Genomic DNA, 20,878 nt, shown 5'->3' with positions numbered 1-20,878 from the left:
CGCGGCACCGCAGCGCTGCCCGGCCTCCGGTCGCCCCCTCCGCCCGGGAGGGTCGGCACCCTCCGGCACGGAGTTGGGGAATGATAGCTGACATCTCTGGGAGGTGCTGACCTGCCCGTTTGCTCTGCGCTGCTGAGACAGCGCTGGAGCACTGCGTCCAGATGTGGACTCCTCGGTACGGGACAGACAGGGACCTGTTGGAGCGCGTCCAGAGGAGGGCCATAAAAATGATCCCAGGGATGGAACACCTCTCCCATGAGGACAGGCTGAGAGCTGGGTTTGTTCAGCATGGAGAAGGCTCCAAGGAAACCTGAAAGTATCTAAAGGGGGGGCTGTAAAAAAGAAGGGACTGACTCTTTAGCAGTGTCTATTGTGACTGGACGAGAGGAAATGGTTTCAAACTGAAAGAGGGAAGATTTAGATTGGATATAAGGAAGAAACTTTTTACAGTCAGGGAGGTGAGGCACTGCAGCGGGTTGCCCAGAGAGGTGGTGGATGCCCCATCCCTGGAGACACCCAAGGTCAGGCTGGACGGGGCTCTGAGCAACCTGACCTACCTGTGGGTGTCTCTGGTCACTGCAGGGGGGTTGGACCACATGGCCTTTAAGTGTCCCTTCCAACTCAAACAACTCTGTGCTCAGAAAAAGGAAACTTATCCTCCATCTGTCCATCCCCAGACAGGGCAGGTGACACCAGACACTGCCTGGCCACTGGGACACGGCTTGAAGCAAGACTACAGGAACTAGAGAGGGACACTTCTTCTGTCCAACAACTGCACTGTTGGAACTTGTTTGCATATTAAAATAAATAAGCATGCAATTCTCTGGTTGCATGGAGGGGAGTGGAAAGGAAACTCTACACTAACAAAAGGACTGCCTACCCAGAGCACCCTCTTCACACTGGGCATTCTCAGTGAGCATCCACCAGTTCAGCCAACAGGATATTTTGTGCTTTGCTCGGGGTTTTGTTTATTGTCCATTTTGGCTGTGTTTCCCCACAGGAATACCACACTTAAGAACATGCATCTCTTGTTCCTCTCCGGCTGCATCTCTGTGTGTCCCTGCTTGTTCTACTCGCTTGTGCCTTTGGTTATCTAACAACTGTTTCTCTGTTCTGTAAGTTACTTTTAGCTCTGTGCCAACATCCTTTCTCTGCAGTCTCCCCAAAGGTTCAATTATCTGCCTCTTGCTCCTTCCCTTTTCTCTTCCCGTGTAACTTTCGTGTTAATACCAATTACCAGCCCCACACCCAGTACACCCAAGCATCCCTTACCATCACTAACCTTGGTAACTGCAGGGCCTCCCTCCTGCCCATAGCCATGCTCTCAAGCACAATTCCTGACTTCATCTCAACATTTGTACCTGAAATGGCCGAAATGCTTCTAACAGAAAAGGCAGTTCTGAGGATGCTGTTGCCCATTATTTTCCCTCTTGGCTTTTTGGTACTAGACTCTATAAACACGTTGCTGATGGGCTATGTTGCTAAAATCTATGCTGATGCTTTGCAACACAGTAGCAGAATCCACTGATTCCTCAGTTAAACTCTTGGCAAAAGCACCTTTTTGACCAGTAAAGTTGCAGTGACAGCCCAGGTGCGACTGACAGCAGTAGCAGTCACACAACTGTTCCTACAGCTCTGCTGTGGGTGGGAAACCTCATCCATGCTTCTATCTTTTCACAGCGTAACTCTTTTAATACATCTCAAACCCTAGTTGTGCAGACACAATGGCATAGAAATGACCTGGCCTTCCTTCTCAGCTGTGAGGAGGATACATTTTGGTGTGACCTTGGACATGAATGCAGCCTAGTGCCTCAAGGAACAAATCCTTGATATCCATCCTGCCCCAGGAATGGGCCTCAACTGCTTTCTGAGCCTCAGAACTCAATATTCACAGCACCTTCGCACTTCCAGAAAAAAATAAAATTCCTAGTCCAAGATGAGATCTTTTCAGGATTTATCATAACGAGAGACACATCTAAGTCTATGATCGTTTTGGACATCCACCTCTCTTCAAATCTGACTATAATTTTGCCTGACCTTCCTCCTTTCCTTTCTTAAAAACACCAGGACTTGCTTTATAATTTAAGTGATCGTGCTCATCATCCTTCTGTTTCAAAGGAGCTCTGAAGATACGCCACAGTCATTTTATTATGGACACCACTGAGCATAAAGCCAAACAGCTTCCCCTGGGATGATGCTGATCAGACCTTTCCCCAGCCAAGCTAGCACTAAAGGGAAAGAGAGATTTACTGAGCAGTCTGGGAGTGACTCATTGCTGAGATAAATGTTTACAGTGAGTCAATTTGATCCCTGAATCAATATAGGAGAATTCAGCACATCCTGAATGTGCTTTTTATTCAAATTGAACCCATTTCAGCAATTAAACCCTTCCTAACGGAGCGGTTAAGATTTCCTTGCTTTGACATTGAAACGCTGGTACGTAGGAAGCCTCTCTGGGTTTTCTGAATCAAAGCAGGTAAACCCTATTTACACGTGTAATTTGTCCACGATCCAACAGCATCGTAATTCGTAAAACATGCAATTTAGTCAGTGTAAGTGAATGCTCAGCCCTACTGAGGGCCTCATTAATAAAGCTGCGTTTGGAGCTTACTTGAAGCACAGCCACACTAACTCCTGCTCAGAGACATCCTTTCTGCAAATAGTTGTTTGGTACTACATGGGCAGCATCAGAACTCCATCCCCACTATTCTCATGCCAGAAGCATTTCCCCCCCAGTAGGTTAAATTCCAGTTACACCTACGGCATGTCTCAAAGAAAACTCTAAAGATTTGATGCTACCTAAAGATTGAAACAGTTTTCATTCCTTACACTAAATCCTATGAATGCAGCTATCAGAAGGAATTGCTGCACTTTCAGCTCTCGTCCCTTCTACAAAGCATGAGTGTGTTTCAGTACCCGTGCTACCAGTGTGCTTCTACAGCTAGACTTGCAAGTTTAAGAACAGCTCTTTAAGGGAGCAAAGTGAGCGTTTATTACAACTTCGAAATATGAAAGCAAAGCGTTACCAAAAAACAATAAAAAGAAAAATCTTAAAATGTCCCTTATATGCAAACGAGCTGTTATGCTGCTTTGAATGGGGACAGAAGTGACATCGTTAGTAAGATTTTGACTAAGCAGGCATGAATATGTTCCAGTGTAGCAAAATGTATTTGTGAGCTGTAATTACAAGTCTGACCAACATAGTTTTCCATGAACTGATCTAACGAAATGCATGGGATGTTGCTCCCAACTAGTCTCAAAAACAAGTGTCTCATTATTTACCAAAGAAATACTTCCTGGCCTACGTACAGAGGCATTACAGTTCCAGACATCCATCCATACTGGCAAAACATGTTTCTGAACAAAAACGCAAGCAATTTGAGTTGCATGTGAGCATATATTCTTATTTAGGTCCATTCTAACAGCATTGATTAATTATACTAAATTATGATATAGGAAAAATATGAGGTTACGTGGGTTGTTCTTTCCTCCTCCTTTTGTAACCTTGCTGTGTAGGGTGAGTTGACACAATATACTTTCCTATAATAAAAGCAGTAAAACAAGTGCTGAGAAAACTCCTACCAATATTGCTCACAAAAAAAATAAAAAATAAAAAATCCTATCTCTAAGGGCACAAGGGACCATTAAATCATTTCCTGTGATTTCACATCATTATATTTCATTACCGTCTAACACGTCAAGCCTAGTAACTTATTAGAACAAGTCATCTTTTCCAGAGGCACAATCTTTTTTTGTTTGTTTGTTTCAGAGACAGAGAATTCGTTATCTCCAGAAGTAGTTTGTCATAATGAAAGAAAAAGAACCATCTTTCTGATCAAATGTGTTCTTTTTTCTTTTTACATTGAATCTCCAGGGTCAAGCTTCTTGTTCTTGCTCAGCCTCTCTGCTAAGATAAAGAGGCCTCTGGTAGTTTTTCATCACTGTACATGTATATTAATCAGCCCTAATGAAATACAGTATGAGCTCTTACACAACCTTTTCATCTCTGCTAAATCATCTTTAGTTCTGTGCCTTGCCCAATATTTCAACACCCTTTCTAAAATGCATGCGCTCCTAAGTAATGCTACACAACTTGTTCTCACCTCTGCTCACATTTCCCCTGTGTACAACACTTTTGCACCCCAGTTCCCAATGAGCTTCTTTGTCCAGTTCCAATCCTTAATCCTCGGACTGTCTCTATATTCCAAGAGTCAGCCATTTTAGACATACGTTACAAATTGTTTGCACCTACATAACATGGCACTTAGTTGTACTGAAATGCTACAGATCACACGTTAACATCAACTGGCCAAAAAGCTCATCTTTGGAGCTGATTATGGAAAATGGACTAACCTGGGTCTCACAGCCTTTTTCAGGAAACCTCTAGGAAATGCCAAAAATGTCTTAAAAGGCAGTTGCAGGTGGTAGAAAGTACTTGACTTTTTAAAGCAGTTCTTGGCCTGAAGGTCCCCATTTGTTTTGGCAACATGAAAGCAACATCTCACATGATCACGTGATGTCACACAGAAAAAGCACACAGTACTCTGCACTTCCTGCCCTTGGACAAACCTCCAAATAAAACAAATTTACAGATCAGCACTATTGTAATTTCTTCCCCTACCCACCTCAAATAGGAAAGGTTCATAACCTAATGACAAACAAAGAATAAAGTCCAATATGGACTTTGATCCAGAAGCGCCAGCAAATATTAGGAATGTTGCCAGCTTATTCGGTTCAGTGTTTCAAGTAATAAGAAATATTAGTAAGGGAAACAGGAACTTAAACATTTACATCCTTCTTTCCCCAATACCTCTTCCTAGTGCTAAAAATGTGAACATTCGAGCCTACAGTCTTTATCCAGATACACTGCATGGTTTCCAGGTGAGGAAAATTTAACTTAATCAGCAATTTATAGTTTGGAAAAGCTGAAAACAAGCAGAAAACTTCTTTATACTGGTTCAAGAGGCCTTTTTGCTGGCTTCCTGTCAATTGAATTTAAGCAGATGGATCTTGCTAAGTGGCTAATAGTTTATTATATAGCATTTTTTCAGAAGTTGCCTTTCAGGACCTGTAATATACATATATTTTTTGTATTCTGTCTTCAGACTGGTAGAATATTATCTCACATACAAGCTTCCTTTAATTAGCTAGACTTATCTGAGATAGAACTCAGCAGCTAAGGGGTGAAACTAAATTATGGACAGCATATGTTTATTAACTTCCCCCAGCTACCCATGTAGCATTGGCATGTAAGCTGTCCATGAAACGGTTTCTGAACTGGTTCATCATTTTTCAGCTAAACTAGTCAGTGATAACACACTTTAAAAGAGCCTATTCTAGTAGTGGCTAAGCACCCAGATACAGATCTACCCACAATGAAGTCTGTCTGTGATGAATATGACTTGAAGAATACATGTGCCCAATGAAAGCCACAGTGTAGAACCATAAGGGACAGCAAGATTTCCAAGACAGGGTACAAAACTGAAGCAGGCCTTGACTTTTCAAAGCAATTTCCCCACTGCACTGTTTTAGCTGGTACTATATTAAATATATATATATATATATTTCTCCAAATTTGGACAGCACAAGAGCTTCCATTGTGTATCTGCCCCTCCCAAACATTGAATAGGGATCTCCATTGCCACTACCAAATCCAAAAGAAGCTGTGGGCTATCATTTCTCATTTTTAAATGAGAAGAAACAGTTGGTATGCTTTAGGTGTATCCTTTAGAAAGATATGCTGCTTCTGCCATATTTAACAAGGTAGAAAAGGTACAGTAGGAAATGAAAACCCTGGAATTGCTTTTCTAGCACAGGCATACTCGCAGTCTACCAGGTAGACAAGATTTGCTGACACTTCAGTGAAAGCACAAATACCTTGTGATTACAAACGGCTGAAGCACACTGTAGCATCCCTCATTATTTCATCTGTTTTCTACAACTGCATTGACCTGATGTCTGCTATGAAGATAATCATTATATAGCTATTTCATCATGTAGCAACTAGGCAGTTGCTCTTCAACCCCAATTTCAGTTACAGCTGTGGAGCAAAACCATCATGAGTGAAAAGTGATCATGACTTGTTGGTACAAAACCACGGTGTAGTTTAAAGCCACAAAGGTAGATAATACAGTGACTAAGGAAGATAGTATGCGCTTTTTTTTTTTAAATGAGCTTCCTGCAGGAGTCAAGAGAGGCTAGAAAAAAAGGAGATGGGAAGATGATTCTTGAAAGTGTGATATCTCACTTCCCCCAGCTATTCAAAACAAGAGTACACACAGCTCATTCTTGCAGCTAAGTTCTATAAAATGTTTTTTTTTTTCACCATATTAAAATCAGTCAGGTTTGTCCCAGCTAGGTTAGAAATAATCAAAGGGAAGCTATTTAAAAGTAGTTATATTGTAAAAAGTAGAGTTGGATGTAATACATCTTAGTACAAAATTTCTGTGCAAGGTCTTTTTCAAAGAAAATTTCCAGTTATATCCTGAATTGCCTAGGTACCAACACAATCATCATTGAACACACTTTAAAAGCTCTTTCTCACATAGGAAAGGGTGAGCCAAGCAATTCAAGTCTTGAACTAGATCCTTTAATCATATAGGTCATTAATTTATATTCCTGCTTTCTAATATGTTCCAAATGAAGTTTAAGATCAGTATACACCACTCCCTACACCACAAATATGAAAGTAATAAAAGGTATAAGAATATTCCTGATGTATCAGTCTTTTGATACTTTCTGTAGCAGACTCATCAGGTGCCTATCAACAGACACAGCAAGCTAATTTGGCATGCTAGGAATCGTTTGTGTATCACTGATGGATGTTATGACATTCCTAACTGCAGATTTCTTCAAGCCTTCTATTACTGGATGCCAGTAAACAGGCAATGTCCCATTCCTAAAACTTTGATGCCAACTAAAACTTCAGTTTCAGCAGACTCGTAGTTCATTCTCTAAGCCATAGATTTTTGCTTTTAAGTATTTTAATTCTTCTTGAATTTTACGAGTTAGTCTGTTTCCTTGACGAACCTCTTGTAGAATTACAAGATCCTGGTCTGGTCCAATATTCATAGTCACCTAAGAAGAAAAGAAAAACAGATTAATTGCAGAGTGCAATTGAGAGTGTACTATGAGTATATGAGAAAGAGAACTCTAAAGGAGACCTTTTGTAGACAGCAAAGAGGATGCTTCAGCTAATGTCAGTAGGCTAATGCATATCACCAACAGAAAGTTATTTCAGAGCCAAAAAGTAGCAAAGCCTTTCATTCATTAGGATGCTACATTACTGCTAAGGAAGAAATCTGAACAGAATATTATCAAGTTTACTATAACTTGTTGGGTTACTTTTTACTGCTAGCATTATTTAGCGAATAAGATGAGGCACTAATCTATTGATGTTTATATAGCAGTATGTTCTTCCCCTCTTATGAATACATTTTGTCATCTTCTGCTATTACAACCAGAAGTGATCAAACTGCTGTGGCCAGCTTGCTGCCTTCTGAACTGCACACAACTCAAGGGCAGCTCAAGAACAACTCCTGAGCTCAGGTCAAGGCATATAGCTGATATTGTGCTGAACTGAGGCTGTTGGATAATCATAGTTCCTGATGGCAAACTAGAAAGGGTTGACATTTCCTGTCACCCTGGAATTGAATAGCATGCCAGCCCAGTCACATTCAACATTGCAACAGCACAGACTTGAAAACTGATCGTAAAGCTCTCTTTCCTCTTGACACGTTAGGGTGCCTCATTGCCACCATGTAGTTCTTTGTCAAAGATTTTAATACACAGGTTAGGTCCTTCAGTCGTCTACAGTCACTTTGACCTCAAATGATAAGAAGGATTTAAAGATCAGAGAAGATTTCTAACAAGTATTTTATTCCGCTGCCCTCTTGTGGTTGGAAGTGTGAAGAGATTATGAACCCACAGTAACAAAATACACACAGCTGTAGTAAAGATATCAGAGGCAATTCCTGTCTCCCACACTCATGCATGTGCGAAGTTTAGCTCTTAAAAAAAAAAAGGTAAACCCACAGTAAAAAAAAAATCCAAACCTCAATTCTCTGAATCATATCTTAGATATCATAACTCAAACTCCAGACAACAGCAAGTCTGTGGCTTCCTTTCTAAGCTATACAGATGTTTGTCTGCACATGTAGAAAATGCATCTTATTTCAAAGTTACACAACCTCAACTTCCAGTCATTGCTTCTGCTGTGATTTCTGCACTATTGCAAATGATATATTTACAAAATAAACAATATTCACAATACTTACATCAATATTCCATCAGTATTCTATTTGGAACAAAACCAAACCCTACAGCATCCAGAAAAAAACCAACAAAACTGCATATTCCAAAGAATATTCTTCTGCATCAGTCCACTTTACTGCCTTCCAATTTTGAGTCCGCTGAGTGAGCCAAAGGTGTAATAAGGCATAATAAGGCATTACAGGATTGTGGAAGGAGAAGAGAAGGCTCCAGGGAGACTTCATTGTGGCCTTCCAGTGCTTGAAGGGAGCGTTTAAATAGGAGGGGAAACGACTGTTTATGAGGGTGGATAGTGATAGGACAAGGGGGGGATTTAAACTGACACATGGGAGGTTTAGGTTAGATATTAGGAGGAAGTTTCTCCACACAGAGGGTGGTGACGCACTGGAACAGGTTGCCCAAGGAGGTTGAATGCCCCATCCCTGGAGGCATTCAAGGCCAGGCTGGATGCGGCTCTGGGCAGCCTGGTCTGCTGGTTGGCGACCCTGTGCATAGCAGGAGAGTTGAAACTAGATGATCATTGTGGTCCTTTTCAACCCAGGTCATTCGATGATTCTATGGGAGCCTTCATAGCTAATACATAAACAGAACTGTTCCTGGACAAACCTAAATGCTCGACTGATTAATGACGACAAATCTTTTTTGCTTAATAATATACAAAACAGAGCAAGCTTTATCAAATATTAATATTTGAACAAGCATTTAGGAAATAAATTTAACTCTAGGGAAATATTAATTTAAATACTGAGGCTACACCTTGATTGGTTAAGCCCATCACGATTAGCAGGAGTTATTACCTTAAAAAGCTGCTTCTCTACATCTTTCAGTTTCTGCCGAAGCTGTTTAATGTCATTCTTAAAGCCTTCCACTTCCATATTACGACGTTTTTCCAAGGCCTCGTATCGCTGAGTCACCAGCTTCAGGCGCTTCCCCATCTTTTCTGAGCGTTCCTATAGAGATGCAAACTGGATGGAGTAAGAGAATAGAGACTGTAAGATCATCGCGTTGCTAGTACATGATTACAGGCTAATTACCTTAAAGAGTTCTCTGCCAACATCTCTCTCTTCACAAATCCTAGCCAGCTCACTTTCCAGGGTGATACACTGTTCTCTGTACATGTTTGAGAGCCGCTGCTCCTGCATTAGTTCTTCTTGCAGTGTCTAAGGCACAGAAGGAACAGAAACAACTCCAAAGCCAATGCTCACAGTGTTTCCCCTTCTCTAGAAAAAGAAGTGCTACACATAGATAGCCTGACAGACTATAACTGAAACCAAAGCTAATGAAGTAACTAGGTTAAGTCTCCTTCCACAATATTATAATGCCACTTCCATTACCAACATCTTTTAATGAGGTGATCAGTTCTGCATGACAAAGCATGACTCTCTCTTCTTTCCCTTAAACATAATATTCTACCATTGTCTGCAGTTCTCCTTTTCACATCTACTTGCTCAGTACTACATTTCAGAAGAATCTGCATTCAGCACAGGTGCAAACAATTTCTTACTGTCTGTTTATTTTCTACATTCTTACTGTCACTTTGCCCACAGATCTCTCAACTGTGCACTGGAAGTGTGTTAGAAGTGGAAGGAAAATCCAGATTACTATAAAAGAACTAAGGAACGCCAATTGAAAGGACTGTTCAGTTCTGCCAACATGAACAAAGTCAGACATCACATTCTAAGTCCATTAACTGAAAGCATTTATTAAAAAGTGCAACAGACAAGTAAAGAAGTGTTGCCCTATACATCTTGTGATTTGTAGAAGTAGAGAACTGCATTGGGTGTAAGAAAAAACAATAGTGAAACACTACCATAAATCCTAACCATATATTCTACCTGAAATTCAAAAACAACACTGAGGCAGGAGAGTTGCAGTATTCAGTATTTTTAAACACATTAGTGTCAGCAACAATGCAACTTAGAGCAAGCCAGTACAGCTTTGAAACAACTACTCACTGCTTAAGTTGGCAAGAACCAGTCTTGCAATTTTGGAAAGACTACTGGAGGGCCTCTCCCTGGGACAAAAAAAAACAAATAATTACCTTTACTTCTCTACTGTGGGGCTTCCCAGCTTCACGATCTGCTTGAAGCACCTTCTTGGTATCTCTCTGCTTCTTCTCTCCTGCCTCCCTGCCAATAAGCTGATCTGAATCTTTGTCAATCCTCCTCAACAGATTTTCCTTCTCTACCATCCACGCTTTCTCACTGGCTCGAACATCAGACTTCAGCTGGAGAAGGTCACGAGTACTCTCGTATAAGAGATTTTGAGTCTTGTTGAGTCTATAAAAAGAGATCCAAGAGGATTTAATTCATTTCCTCTCTACTTCCTACCCTAATTGCCCCAGTCTTCATTGCAAGTCAGAAGAAAGCAGACAACAAAAAGACAAGCATTTTCCCAGCACTTAGCTCTTCTCATCTCATGAAAGATATACTATACAAAACAGTAGTTCTGGTATGTTGACTACTCCATCTACTTCCACATACTGCCAAAGCCAATAGCTGCACAATGTGCTTTTCTGGTTGCTGCAGCAAGCAACAGATTGAAAGCCAACATGGTTTTGTTGTTCCCCCTCTTCTCATCTCATGACTACATTACATCATGGCCATTCTCTCACACTCACTTATCTGTTAAAGTTTTAATCTTGTCCTGGTCTCTCTGATGCTGGACCTGGGCTTCTTCCATGTGAATCCGCCTGTCCTCTAGTAATGCCTGAAGCTGCTCTTTGGACAATCGTGTCTGTTCTTCTATCTGAGCTTGCAGGGCCTCCACCTAAATAGGCAGGCAAAGATATTACTGAGGAAGATCTCACAACAGGTGGTGCTCCTGACCTTGCAAGGGTCTTTAAAATTCCAGAATTCAAGTCAGAGACTCTACCTGATAATAACCTTTAGAGTTTTAATTTTTCATTTTTAGTTTTTGTTTTAATGTTAACTATTTTGAAAAACTAAAACATTTTAAGAAAAAAAAAATCATGCAAATAAGCAAGATGGGGAAATTATAAACAGCAGCAATAGATAAAAGATACCAGAAAGATTTAAACTTCACACAGGATGTGACAAACCTTTGGAATATGCAAACAGACTTCTGCCTCTATGCTATCAACTTCCAATGAAATGGTAATCATTAACCCAAATTCTAGAAAGGCAACCAGCCCACACATCTTGGAGAAAAAGAAATTAAACAAAATGAGTGAAGAAGAGAGATGCAAATAGTGCACGCGGTCAGGGAGACAAACTGGAACAAGTAATTAAAAAAAAATTTATGTACTATTTGAAAAAAACTTCAATTACAAATTCTGTATTTAAAGGCACTACGTACAAATAGGCTTCACTGGAACATCTGCTTATGTAAAGCTCCCAAAGTCAGACCCAAGTTCTTAAATCTAAGCTATTCATCACAAAGGAACAGGCAAACTGATAGGAAGTGTGAATCAGTAGTAAGAGGAGGGGACTAATAAAAATCGGTGTGCATGTATCTTACGTAGGCAGACAGCATATTTATCCATCGATTTCCTGAATAGGCAGAAAATACGTCCTTCAGTTAGCAAATAGTTTTAATTTTACCTGAAGTAGAAGTGTTTGGTTGTCCCTCTGATATCTCTCAGGACTTTCATGTATGTCTCCTTTTCCTGCTTGTTTTGAAGTGCTCCTCTTGGTGCCTATTTGCAGAAATCAAGAAGTAGAAAAGTCATCTCCAATGTACCTGCAGTACCTTTCCAAACACAAGATACTGTATGTGCTAGATGGCTTACAAGAACAGGAAAAAGCTTGCAGCTGCTAAAGTCTCAAGGACTTACAGGAGAGATAACTGGATAGAAAACCGTTCCAGAGCTTGTAGTGATTGTATTTCTTTGTCCCCTACTATCAAACTTAAATATTTAGGCAATGTACTGATTTTCTTGACATATACAGAAAGCAAACATATCATATTTTCTTAAATAAATGATGAATAAGCATAAAAAACAGCTGCACATTTGTCAAATCTTGAACAAATTGAGCCTGTTAGCTCATTTCAGTCAATTTGAAAATGGCAGTCCTTTCCAAACAGAAAATCTGCAAGTAGACACGGATCCAAACTACCACCAACATTAAATGCTAGCAGAGCACCACATCCTGTAATGGATATGGGGGGCTATTCAGTTGCTACCTGCACAGTTCCTGAACAGCCACTCCACAGTCATACCAGCCTCTTCCTTAGCTGAGCAGATCACAAGCACAAGAGCCAGCTCAGTTTATTTTAAAGGATTTTGAAGCGAAGCTTTGAGTAGAATATGCATAAGGATGCACATATGGATACATTTAGGAAACTTAATGGAAGCACAACAAAGTATTCACAGTAAATAATTATTTTTGTACATTGGACAAACCACAGAGAAACAAGTATCAATTGCTGAGCAGCTGTTAGATTATCTTGGTATGGTACCTGTTCTAGAATTGTCATTTCCTTCATGTGAGTCTCTGGATGTAGCTGGCCTTTGTAGAACAGTAACCTATAGAAACAAGATTAGATAGCTCAACATCTTGACTTGTCATGACTAAGAATAAATCTTAAAGAGAGAACAGATATCTAAGACAACAGCAATACCTCACCTCTACCACAAGAAAAGGAAGACACACAAGTGTAATGCCTATGGTAAAAAGAAGTTGCCTTTGTAACAGCAGAATTTTACCATTTCATCCTCTGTTTTTCCAAATCAACTGGAAAGTAATCCTGCCTTTGCTGGCTTCACTAGGATGAAATCAGCATCTTCAGAAGGAAAAAGAACATTTTGGAAGCAGATGAGAATAAAGAAGGTAAAAATGACAATTATGTTCCTTTCTTCGCTCATAGCAGCCCAAAGAAACACAAAGAATCAGCACATTCACTCAAGCTATTAAACAAGCCTGGGATAAGAGCCCATACAGCTATTAACATAAACCATCTGTTGAACAGAAGGCCACTTTAAAATAGGGGGCCAAAAGGGGACAGGTTATAACCCCAATGTTTATCTCAACGCAGCTATTATGAGGGCTGCTCCCACAGTAATGCCCTCTATTTTAATATGCTGGTTCACAACATCAGAAGCAGATGTTGGCGATACGGCAGTCGAGGTTGAATCTTCCCACCAACATTCTGTTACATTTTGTTGCTGTACAACAGATGGCAGCAGAGGGACAGCCTGGCAAAATGGTGTCTGACAGAGAAGTACATCTGAAGCAAAGGTGTGTCACTGAATTTCTCCACGGGGAGAAAATGGCACACAGTGACATTCATCAATGACTGTTGAATGTTAAGCGAGATCAAACAGCCGATGGGAGCATAATGAGGCAGTAGGAGGTGTTACAATACTGCTGACAGCGCCATGAAAGACAAGTCATGTCCTAGACAGCCACATGTGGCTGTCACATCATGAAATGAAGAGCGTTTCAATCAGCTCATCCATGCTAACTGGCAAATTATAACCAGAGAACTGTGTTGGAACTGAATATTGGCTTCAAAGCACTGCAAACAATGCTGGCAAGATCAGAATATCACAAAGTTTGTGCCAGGAGGGTCCCATGAATGCTCACATGGGAACAGAAAGAACACGATATACCAGTTTGTCAGGACCTATTGAACCAATACGAGGCTGAAGGTGACAGTTTCCTGGTGAGAAGACATACAGTCATCACTATGAGCTAGAGTCAAAATGACAATCCATAGAGCGGCAACGTGAATTCCCCATCAAAGAAAAAGTTCAACAGGTAAAGCGATGTGCAGTGTCTTTTAGGACAGGATGATCTTTCTGAATTTCCATAACAAACCATCAACTCTGATGCCTACATGACTACACTAAGCTGAAGGCTTGAAATTCCAGAGTCAGGCCAGAGAAGACAATCTTTCTCTTAAAACACAGTAATGCCAGGCCCCAAACCAGTTTGAAGGCTGGACTGTCTTGCTGCACCAACTGTATAGTTGGAATATGGCACCTTCTGACTTTTGTCTCCCAGGAAGATGAAGGATGGACTGTGTGGGCAACACCTTCCTAGCAATGATGCAGCTGTGAAACAGTGGGTCATCTTCACTGGTGCAGATTTTTCCAAGTTCAGCATGCAGGCTCTAGTTCATCATTGGTGAAAATGCAAAGCTAATGGTGGTGATTATGCTGAAAATAGTGTTCTGTAGCTGAGAATCTGCTCTATCAAACAATGTTATTGTACTCTTTGTACAATACTCTTTGAACTGTATCTCCTGCAGTTTTCATGGAAATAAACAGGAGGCATTACTTTCAGAGCAACCTGTGTATATAATAAGCCTAATTTTAGAGATATCTGTATTTTGGAATTTTAAAGCCACTGCAAGATTTTTCCACTGCTTTAACAATGCAGAACAATCATAAAGGATGCAGGGATCCAGCCTTTTCCCCCTCACCTTACACAAAGAGAAATCCTAACATTCCATCACCCTCTGTATATCTGAATCATGCCATGTATGGCAAGAAAATGGAAGTAGGTTCCGCTACGCTGCTTTTCATATGCATTGCCACATAATTACTTTGACATCTGTAACATGCAATACAACATTGCCTAAAGAGAGAGGTTCTTCCACAATCCCCTGCCCAGGAAACCATAACAGCAACCTTAACACTTCTGTACCCTTTATGGAGGTCCCAAATGCTACTGGTGCTGTTCTGAAGATCAAATATCTTGGAGTATCACACCTACTGACTTTCTGCACTTCCTTCTGTCTTTGTGCTCTTCTCTCCAGCTTCTCAATAACCACTTGCCAGATGGATTCAGACTCCTAGCTGACATTTATGGGGTTAGTCTTGAGGTATAATTTGAAGGTAGAAGGGGCTGATGCTAGCAGGACCTAGCTCCAGTGCATTTGTTCCTATTTATCTGTCAGTAGCTATACTAAAGCCTGATGCTGCTATAGACCTACAAATTCCTTCCCCTTTTGGGCTTATTTAGCAACTTTTGACTTGGAGGATAGATTTGGTCTGTGGTCAGCCTTTGGGGTACACATCTTCTTGTAACAATGCAAAATAGCTCCACAGAAAAACTGAACTTGCCTTATGTGGTGGCTCCTTGTGAAAATATGTAACTTCTCCTACATCTGTTCCCACTAAAGCCAGGAGATGTTGAATTTTTTTCCTATCCTCCAATTCCCTGGAATGTAAAGAAATGGATCAATACATTGTGACACAATATCTTTCCACCTTACTCATTAAAATCTCCAAGCTTTCCAAACTGTCAAGTTCTTGAGAATACTTTAACAAGCTCCCTGAGACATTTCTGATGTTGCATAATAAAAAACCCCACCAATTTTGTCAGCACTGAGGAATGCTCTTCTTTTCAAATGAGTCTGATAACACATGGTAGTAAAGAATTTGCATTCCACAGTTATGAACTCTATAAAAACCTTGCAGATACTTCAGTGGATTGTAAGTACCCATTTTTTTTAAAAAGTAAACTAGATTGAGGGTTGTATCAGATTTCTGTCATGCTCCAAAGAGATGCCAAAGCATACTAACCCAGATTTTTTTTTATTTATTTTTTACTTCAGTTCCTAAAGCTTTAACAGAAAACTCCCACTGTGGGAGGTGTGGCTTTGCTGCTGCTTTGAATACTCCAGATCTGGATGAAAACTAGAAGGATCCATGGGATGCATGTAGTTTCTACTGCCAGTGCCCCAGCCCAATATCCAGACAGCGCACCTGATTTTCAGTCGGTCATTCTCAGAGTAAAGACGGAGCACGTGTTCTCTCTCCTGGAACAGGTAGATTTGCATGTCACTCAAAGCCTTTTGCAACTCTGCAATCTCCTCTTCTCGCTGACGTACTTCCCATTGCAGTTTGTGCTAGGTAAAGAGAACGGGGTACTTTCAGTGAGCACTGGGCAACAGTTGGAAACAACACACCACATAGGCTAGACCCTGTGTCTGTAAGTGTGTGTTAAACTGTCAGTTTGAGTGAATTACGTTTTCCTCTTACAACATTTGACCAGATGAAGGTAGTATTGAGAAATTAAGTGGGTTTCAATAGGGAGCTCAGGGTCCCTATTGTCACTGTCACCCTACAACACCAGTAAAAAGGCTTATGTTAGGGTCTCCCATTTCCAACGGTTGCACATTTGCACTAATGGGCAGAGTGGTGTAGCTAAGAGAAGGGACTTCAGCAAAAACTCTAGCAAAGCCTGTGTAATAAACTTCCCTAAAAGAAGTTACTGAAGGATAAACATTAAAAGCTTTATACAACTTAGTAGTGAAAAAAGTGTTCAGTTACAAAGTTTCATTAATGATTTTCTGCCTAGTGCAGAAAACTAGCAATCTCCTCAGAAGACTATTCTCATTGGACAGATGGCACTATTTTAGAATCCATCCTCTCTTTTCCTATATATTAAATTAGTTGGCATGTCTGAGGGCTTTCAGGCCACTTCAGACATCATCAGTACTTGAGGAGGCACCGCAGTCCCCTCACAAGTGATCATTCTATTCTCAGAGAGTTAAGCAAAACAAAATGACAGACAGATGTATCCTATTAAGGTAGGAGAGAAAACCAAAGTTAAAGGAAGCCCCTTCTCCTCAAATGAAAAGATTTGCAAGTTTCGGATTTTTATAAAAATTTTTTTTAATCAAGTAAAGCTCTTCTCCTAACCTGCTCATCGTATGTTTCTTTGTATCTCTCCAGCCTTTTTACCAAATCCTCATGTTCTTCATCAAAGTCAGCAATCTTCTTGCGGTAGTATTCCAGCAGCTCCCGGGAAGGGCGGAGGAAGGCCAGGCGTTCATTGATTGAAGGGAGAGGAGTGGAGTCCCCCTGACTCTGAGGCTGAGAACTAGAGTACTTGGATGAGCTGTGGGGGGTTGCCAGCCTAGACATAAATATTTTCTGTTACAATCAGAAAGGTCAATACAGTGGAAGGGCAATACAAGAGTGTAGTAGCAAAAGGACTAGCACGAAAGGAATGGTGTTACGAAGGAAAAGGTGCTTGCCTCTAAAGATTTAGGCTCGCAAGGAAAACTCCACAAGGGAGAAAACTCTAACCAGAGATCCTTCCCCAGTAACAGTCAGCACTTAAATGAGGTCTAGGAGAGGCGCAGCCAGGCTCCACCCCTTCTTGTCACACAGGTGAATTGCCTTCACCTGTGCTCCCAGGGCTCACTGGGTCCTTTCTCCAGGTGCTCAACAGTAACTATACATTTTCTAATGGCATGCAGACTTCAGACTATAAACTGTTTTTTAAGCAAAATAGGAGATTTTTGCTTTTAACTTACTAAAATTTAAACACATTAGCTTGTCTGCACTCCAAGAATCATCAGAAAAAAAATACTTAAGAGAACCAAAAGCTTCATTCATTAAAGAACAGTTGGCAGACTTAGGGCACAGGAGCAGGGGAAACTTATGGAAAAGGGAGAAGGACAAACTGTCAAGGAAGGGAAGTCTCGTGGCTCATTTAGGTGAATTTAAAAGAAAGAGAAGGTGCTAAGTAAAAGAAGAGAGATCAAGGAGGACAAAGTCTTTTGTTTTGCAATTACAGGTAGCAACCACTACAAGATAAATAGACAACCTTTGATAGTCTCTATCTGGTATATGGAGACAAAAACATTATGTGAAGCGTTTTTGATTTCACTGATTTTTTTCAGTAAAGATGACAATTTCAGGTTAGTTGATGCCCGAGCCATCCTAACTTTGGATACAGGATGAGGAGTCCACATGGGTTTTTTTTCTGGGTTTTTTTAATAGCGTGATCTGTAGCAGAATTAAAGTTAAGATCTCTTTAGAAGAGATCGATTCACCTTAATAAGAACTCACTCCAGAAGCCCAAACCAGAGCCAGAACTCTGCTCACAGGTGATACAGGGACCTGTTATGTGCGGCTCAGCAGGGCTGCTTAGGTCAGAACTCTGATGCACAACATCCGCGAAAACCTCATACGTATGAAAGTCATTAATTCCCGCCGCTCTAGCACACTAGTAATCATTAGCAAAAAGATACTTCCTGGAGGAACTTTCCCACGTTTAACAACAACACGCTTGCAGAAACAACAGCCCCCACGTTACCTTCTGGAACGCGAAGAGCGTCCCGCCGAGCCGCCCGTTGCGCTCATGGAGACCGCAGCTTTTTACCCTCCGACACTCAAACAGCGGACAGACCCGCCGCCTCTGCCAATTACGAGCAGCCTTCCACGCGCATCGGGTCGTCTCTACCAATCAGCACTCGCGACACGGACAGCACGCGTCCCGCGCTGGAGCCTCTGGGAGTTGTAGTCTTGGAAGGGAGCACTGCGCGTGCGCGGGGAGCGTTGGGGCCTGCAGGGGCGGGAGGAGCGCGCAGCTCCAGCTGGGGTTGTGGTGTTTGTTTGTGGGGCTATGGTTTGGGTTTCGGTGAAACGACAGTCTGCTGCCAGAATTTACTTCATGAACAAGCAAAAGCATGCACACATTCTCCTATGGAAATAATAAACAGAATGACACACAGGACTCAGGAATTAGTCACAGAATTCACTGTTTCAAGTAACACCTGAGTATCCAAATGTATTATTTTGCATCATCTAGGTGCTTTTCGTCTTCTTCCTTCCCCCATGTATCTTCTCATACCCAGCAGCACTTCTTATTGTTGACGCAATGCAGCACTTCCTAATATAGGTACCATGTGTGCTAGAAAATAAACCTAGGCTTACTTCCAAAGCTATAAAGTTCTTTTTCGAACCAGTTTTCTTAATAAACTCAGAAGACAGTGAGATGGCAGTAGATAATTCTCTGGATGAAGGCTAGCACAGACTGTGCTCCCCACCTCATGTAAAGCAGTTGAACATTCTGTTTGAGAAGTGTAAGTCTCTTCTCAGACAGGGAAGTTCCCTACAGGAATGCATCCAAATGGGCCTTGAAAACCTCCAGAGAAGGAGACTCCAGAACCTCTCTGAGCAGCCTGTTCCAGTGCTCTGTCACTCTTGCAGTAAAGAAATTCTTCCTTGCATTATTATGGCATTTCCTGTGTTCCAGTTTGTGCACCTTGTTCTGTCGCTGCACACCACTGAAAAGAGTTTGGCTCCATCCATTTGATTCCCACACTTCAGATACTCTCTGTCTTCTCCAGGCTGGAGGGTCCCAGGTCTCTCAGCCTTTTCTTGTACAAGGGATATACCAGACCACTCATAATCTTTGTGTCCCTCTTTTGGACTCTTGCTAGATGTTCCATATCTTTTTTGGACTGGGGAGCCCAGAATTGAACATAATACTTCAGATGTGACCCCACCAGGGCAGAGTAGAAGGGAGGATCACCTCCCTCGACCTGCTGGCCATGCCCTTTTTAATGCATCCCTTGATACCATTGGCCTTCTGGGCCACAAGGGCACACTGCTGCCTCATGGTCAATCCGTTGTCCACCAGACACCCAGGTCCTCCTCCACAGAGCTCCTCTATCAGCAGCTCAGCCCCTAACCTCTACTGTGCATGTAGTTATTAACTCCCCAGGTGCATGACTCTTCATCTTCACTTGTAGAACCTCATCGGGTTCCTCTCTACCCAACTTTCCAGCCTGTCCAGGTGTTGTTGAAGCATTCTGCCTTGTCAGCCACTCCTCTCAGCTTTATATCATTAGCAAACTTGTGGAGGGTGGACTCTATCTCTTCTTCCAGATCACTGATGAAGATATAAAAAACAAGCTTTTCCCAAATCTTCCCGGACTCTTCCTATCAGTACCTGCTGAAACCCTCTTACCAAAACAAGAAAATGAACTTTGAACAGCCTGGAAGGAAAACAATGGGTTGTTCCTGCAATGAAAGTTTGGCACAGATTAGGAGCTTTTTAGTTTTTTTTTCCACATAGTATTCCTGGCTGAGTCACTGCTTATCATGTAAATGGAGTATGTTGGCGATTCAGTTGTTGGGAACAGTCTCCATGCAAAAATAACCTGGTACTGCTCTTCAGAGAGACACTATAATGCCAGGGTTATGTAGAAACACAATTTCTAGCGGCTGGTGGGCGAACATCTGCACTCCACATGCTCTTAGTCATAAAAATATCCATCATCCGTGCCCAGAGCCCTTTGCAGAAACATAGTGAGACCTTGCCACAGCACAATATCCACTGGTAGGCTCATTCGATGTTTCACAAGATCGGTTTATTCTTATAAATTGTCAAAATTGACGATTTGCTTCCAAGCCATTTCTTTCCTGTCAGTAAAATGGGGGCACCACCTCCTCAATCTAGCAGGGAAATGCTGCTAATGGAAGTGCGTTAATTTGTCTGATGCAGACATGGTGAGAATGGAGGGAGCAGGAGGAAATTACTTTCTCTGGGGCTGAAATGGTACAGTGACTGAGTATTAAACAACGAGAATAAACAGAGAGTTCCCTTTCTAAGAGCGTGTTGTAATGGCTATGGACAAAAACTAACACACACGGGTCCCAAACTGGGCATAGCACGAAGCCACCTGAGGGGAAGGGGTCCGCCCCTCCCCCCCCCCCACGAGGGCCCAACGGCCGCGAGGGGCCGGGCCTGCAAGGGGGCGGGGCTCCCAGCCTTCCTCCTGACGTCCGGCTCAGACAATGGGCGAAACGGCCCTTCAGCACCGGAAGTGAATGGTCTCAGTATCGTCGCACATTCCTCCGCGCCGGAAGTGGAGGTGGCCCCCTTCCCCCCTC

At 41.8% G+C, this 20,878-nt stretch overlaps 2 protein-coding genes across 3 annotated transcripts in view; both read right to left on the bottom strand.

The window, feature by feature from the left end:
• The window catches only part of LOC100542571 (zinc finger protein OZF-like), a 1,148,434-nt gene that overhangs the window by 369,051 nt on the left and 758,505 nt on the right, over window positions 1-20,878 (bottom strand). The window lies entirely within an intron of this gene.
• Window positions 6,157-18,382, bottom strand: CCDC77 (coiled-coil domain containing 77). Its single transcript, XM_003202458.4, has 11 exons — window positions 18,294-18,382; window positions 16,889-17,105; window positions 15,950-16,092; window positions 15,305-15,401; window positions 12,694-12,760; window positions 11,835-11,929; window positions 10,892-11,040; window positions 10,313-10,550; window positions 9,306-9,431; window positions 9,069-9,221; window positions 6,157-7,077 (listed from the first exon to the last, which is right to left on the bottom strand). Exons 1-11 carry the CDS (start codon window positions 18,338-18,340, stop codon window positions 6,931-6,933), a joined length of 1,479 nt encoding a protein of 492 aa, XP_003202506.1. The 5' UTR covers window positions 18,341-18,382; the 3' UTR covers window positions 6,157-6,930.

This window comes from Meleagris gallopavo, chromosome 1 (genome assembly GCF_000146605.3).
Source record: "Meleagris gallopavo isolate NT-WF06-2002-E0010 breed Aviagen turkey brand Nicholas breeding stock chromosome 1, Turkey_5.1, whole genome shotgun sequence".
NCBI classification, from domain to species: Eukaryota; Metazoa; Chordata; class Aves; order Galliformes; family Phasianidae; genus Meleagris; species Meleagris gallopavo.
The sequence above is the reverse complement of the archived record's forward strand: the minus strand, read 5'-3'. Positions and strand labels throughout refer to the sequence as shown.

Excerpts from the sequence above, each read along its gene's own strand:
- CCDC77 (XM_003202458.4), bottom strand. The coding sequence starts at position 18,340 with ATGAGCGCAACGGGCGGCTCGGCGGGACGCTCTTCGCGTTCCAGAAG. Across the intron at positions 11,930-12,693 it reads AAATGACAATTCTAGAACAG|GCACCAAGAGGAGCACTTCA; the intron begins GTACCATACCAA and ends TTCTGCAAATAG. Across the intron at positions 9,222-9,305 it reads TTGGCAGAGAACTCTTTAAG|GAACGCTCAGAAAAGATGGG; the intron begins GTAATTAGCCTG and ends GCATCTCTATAG.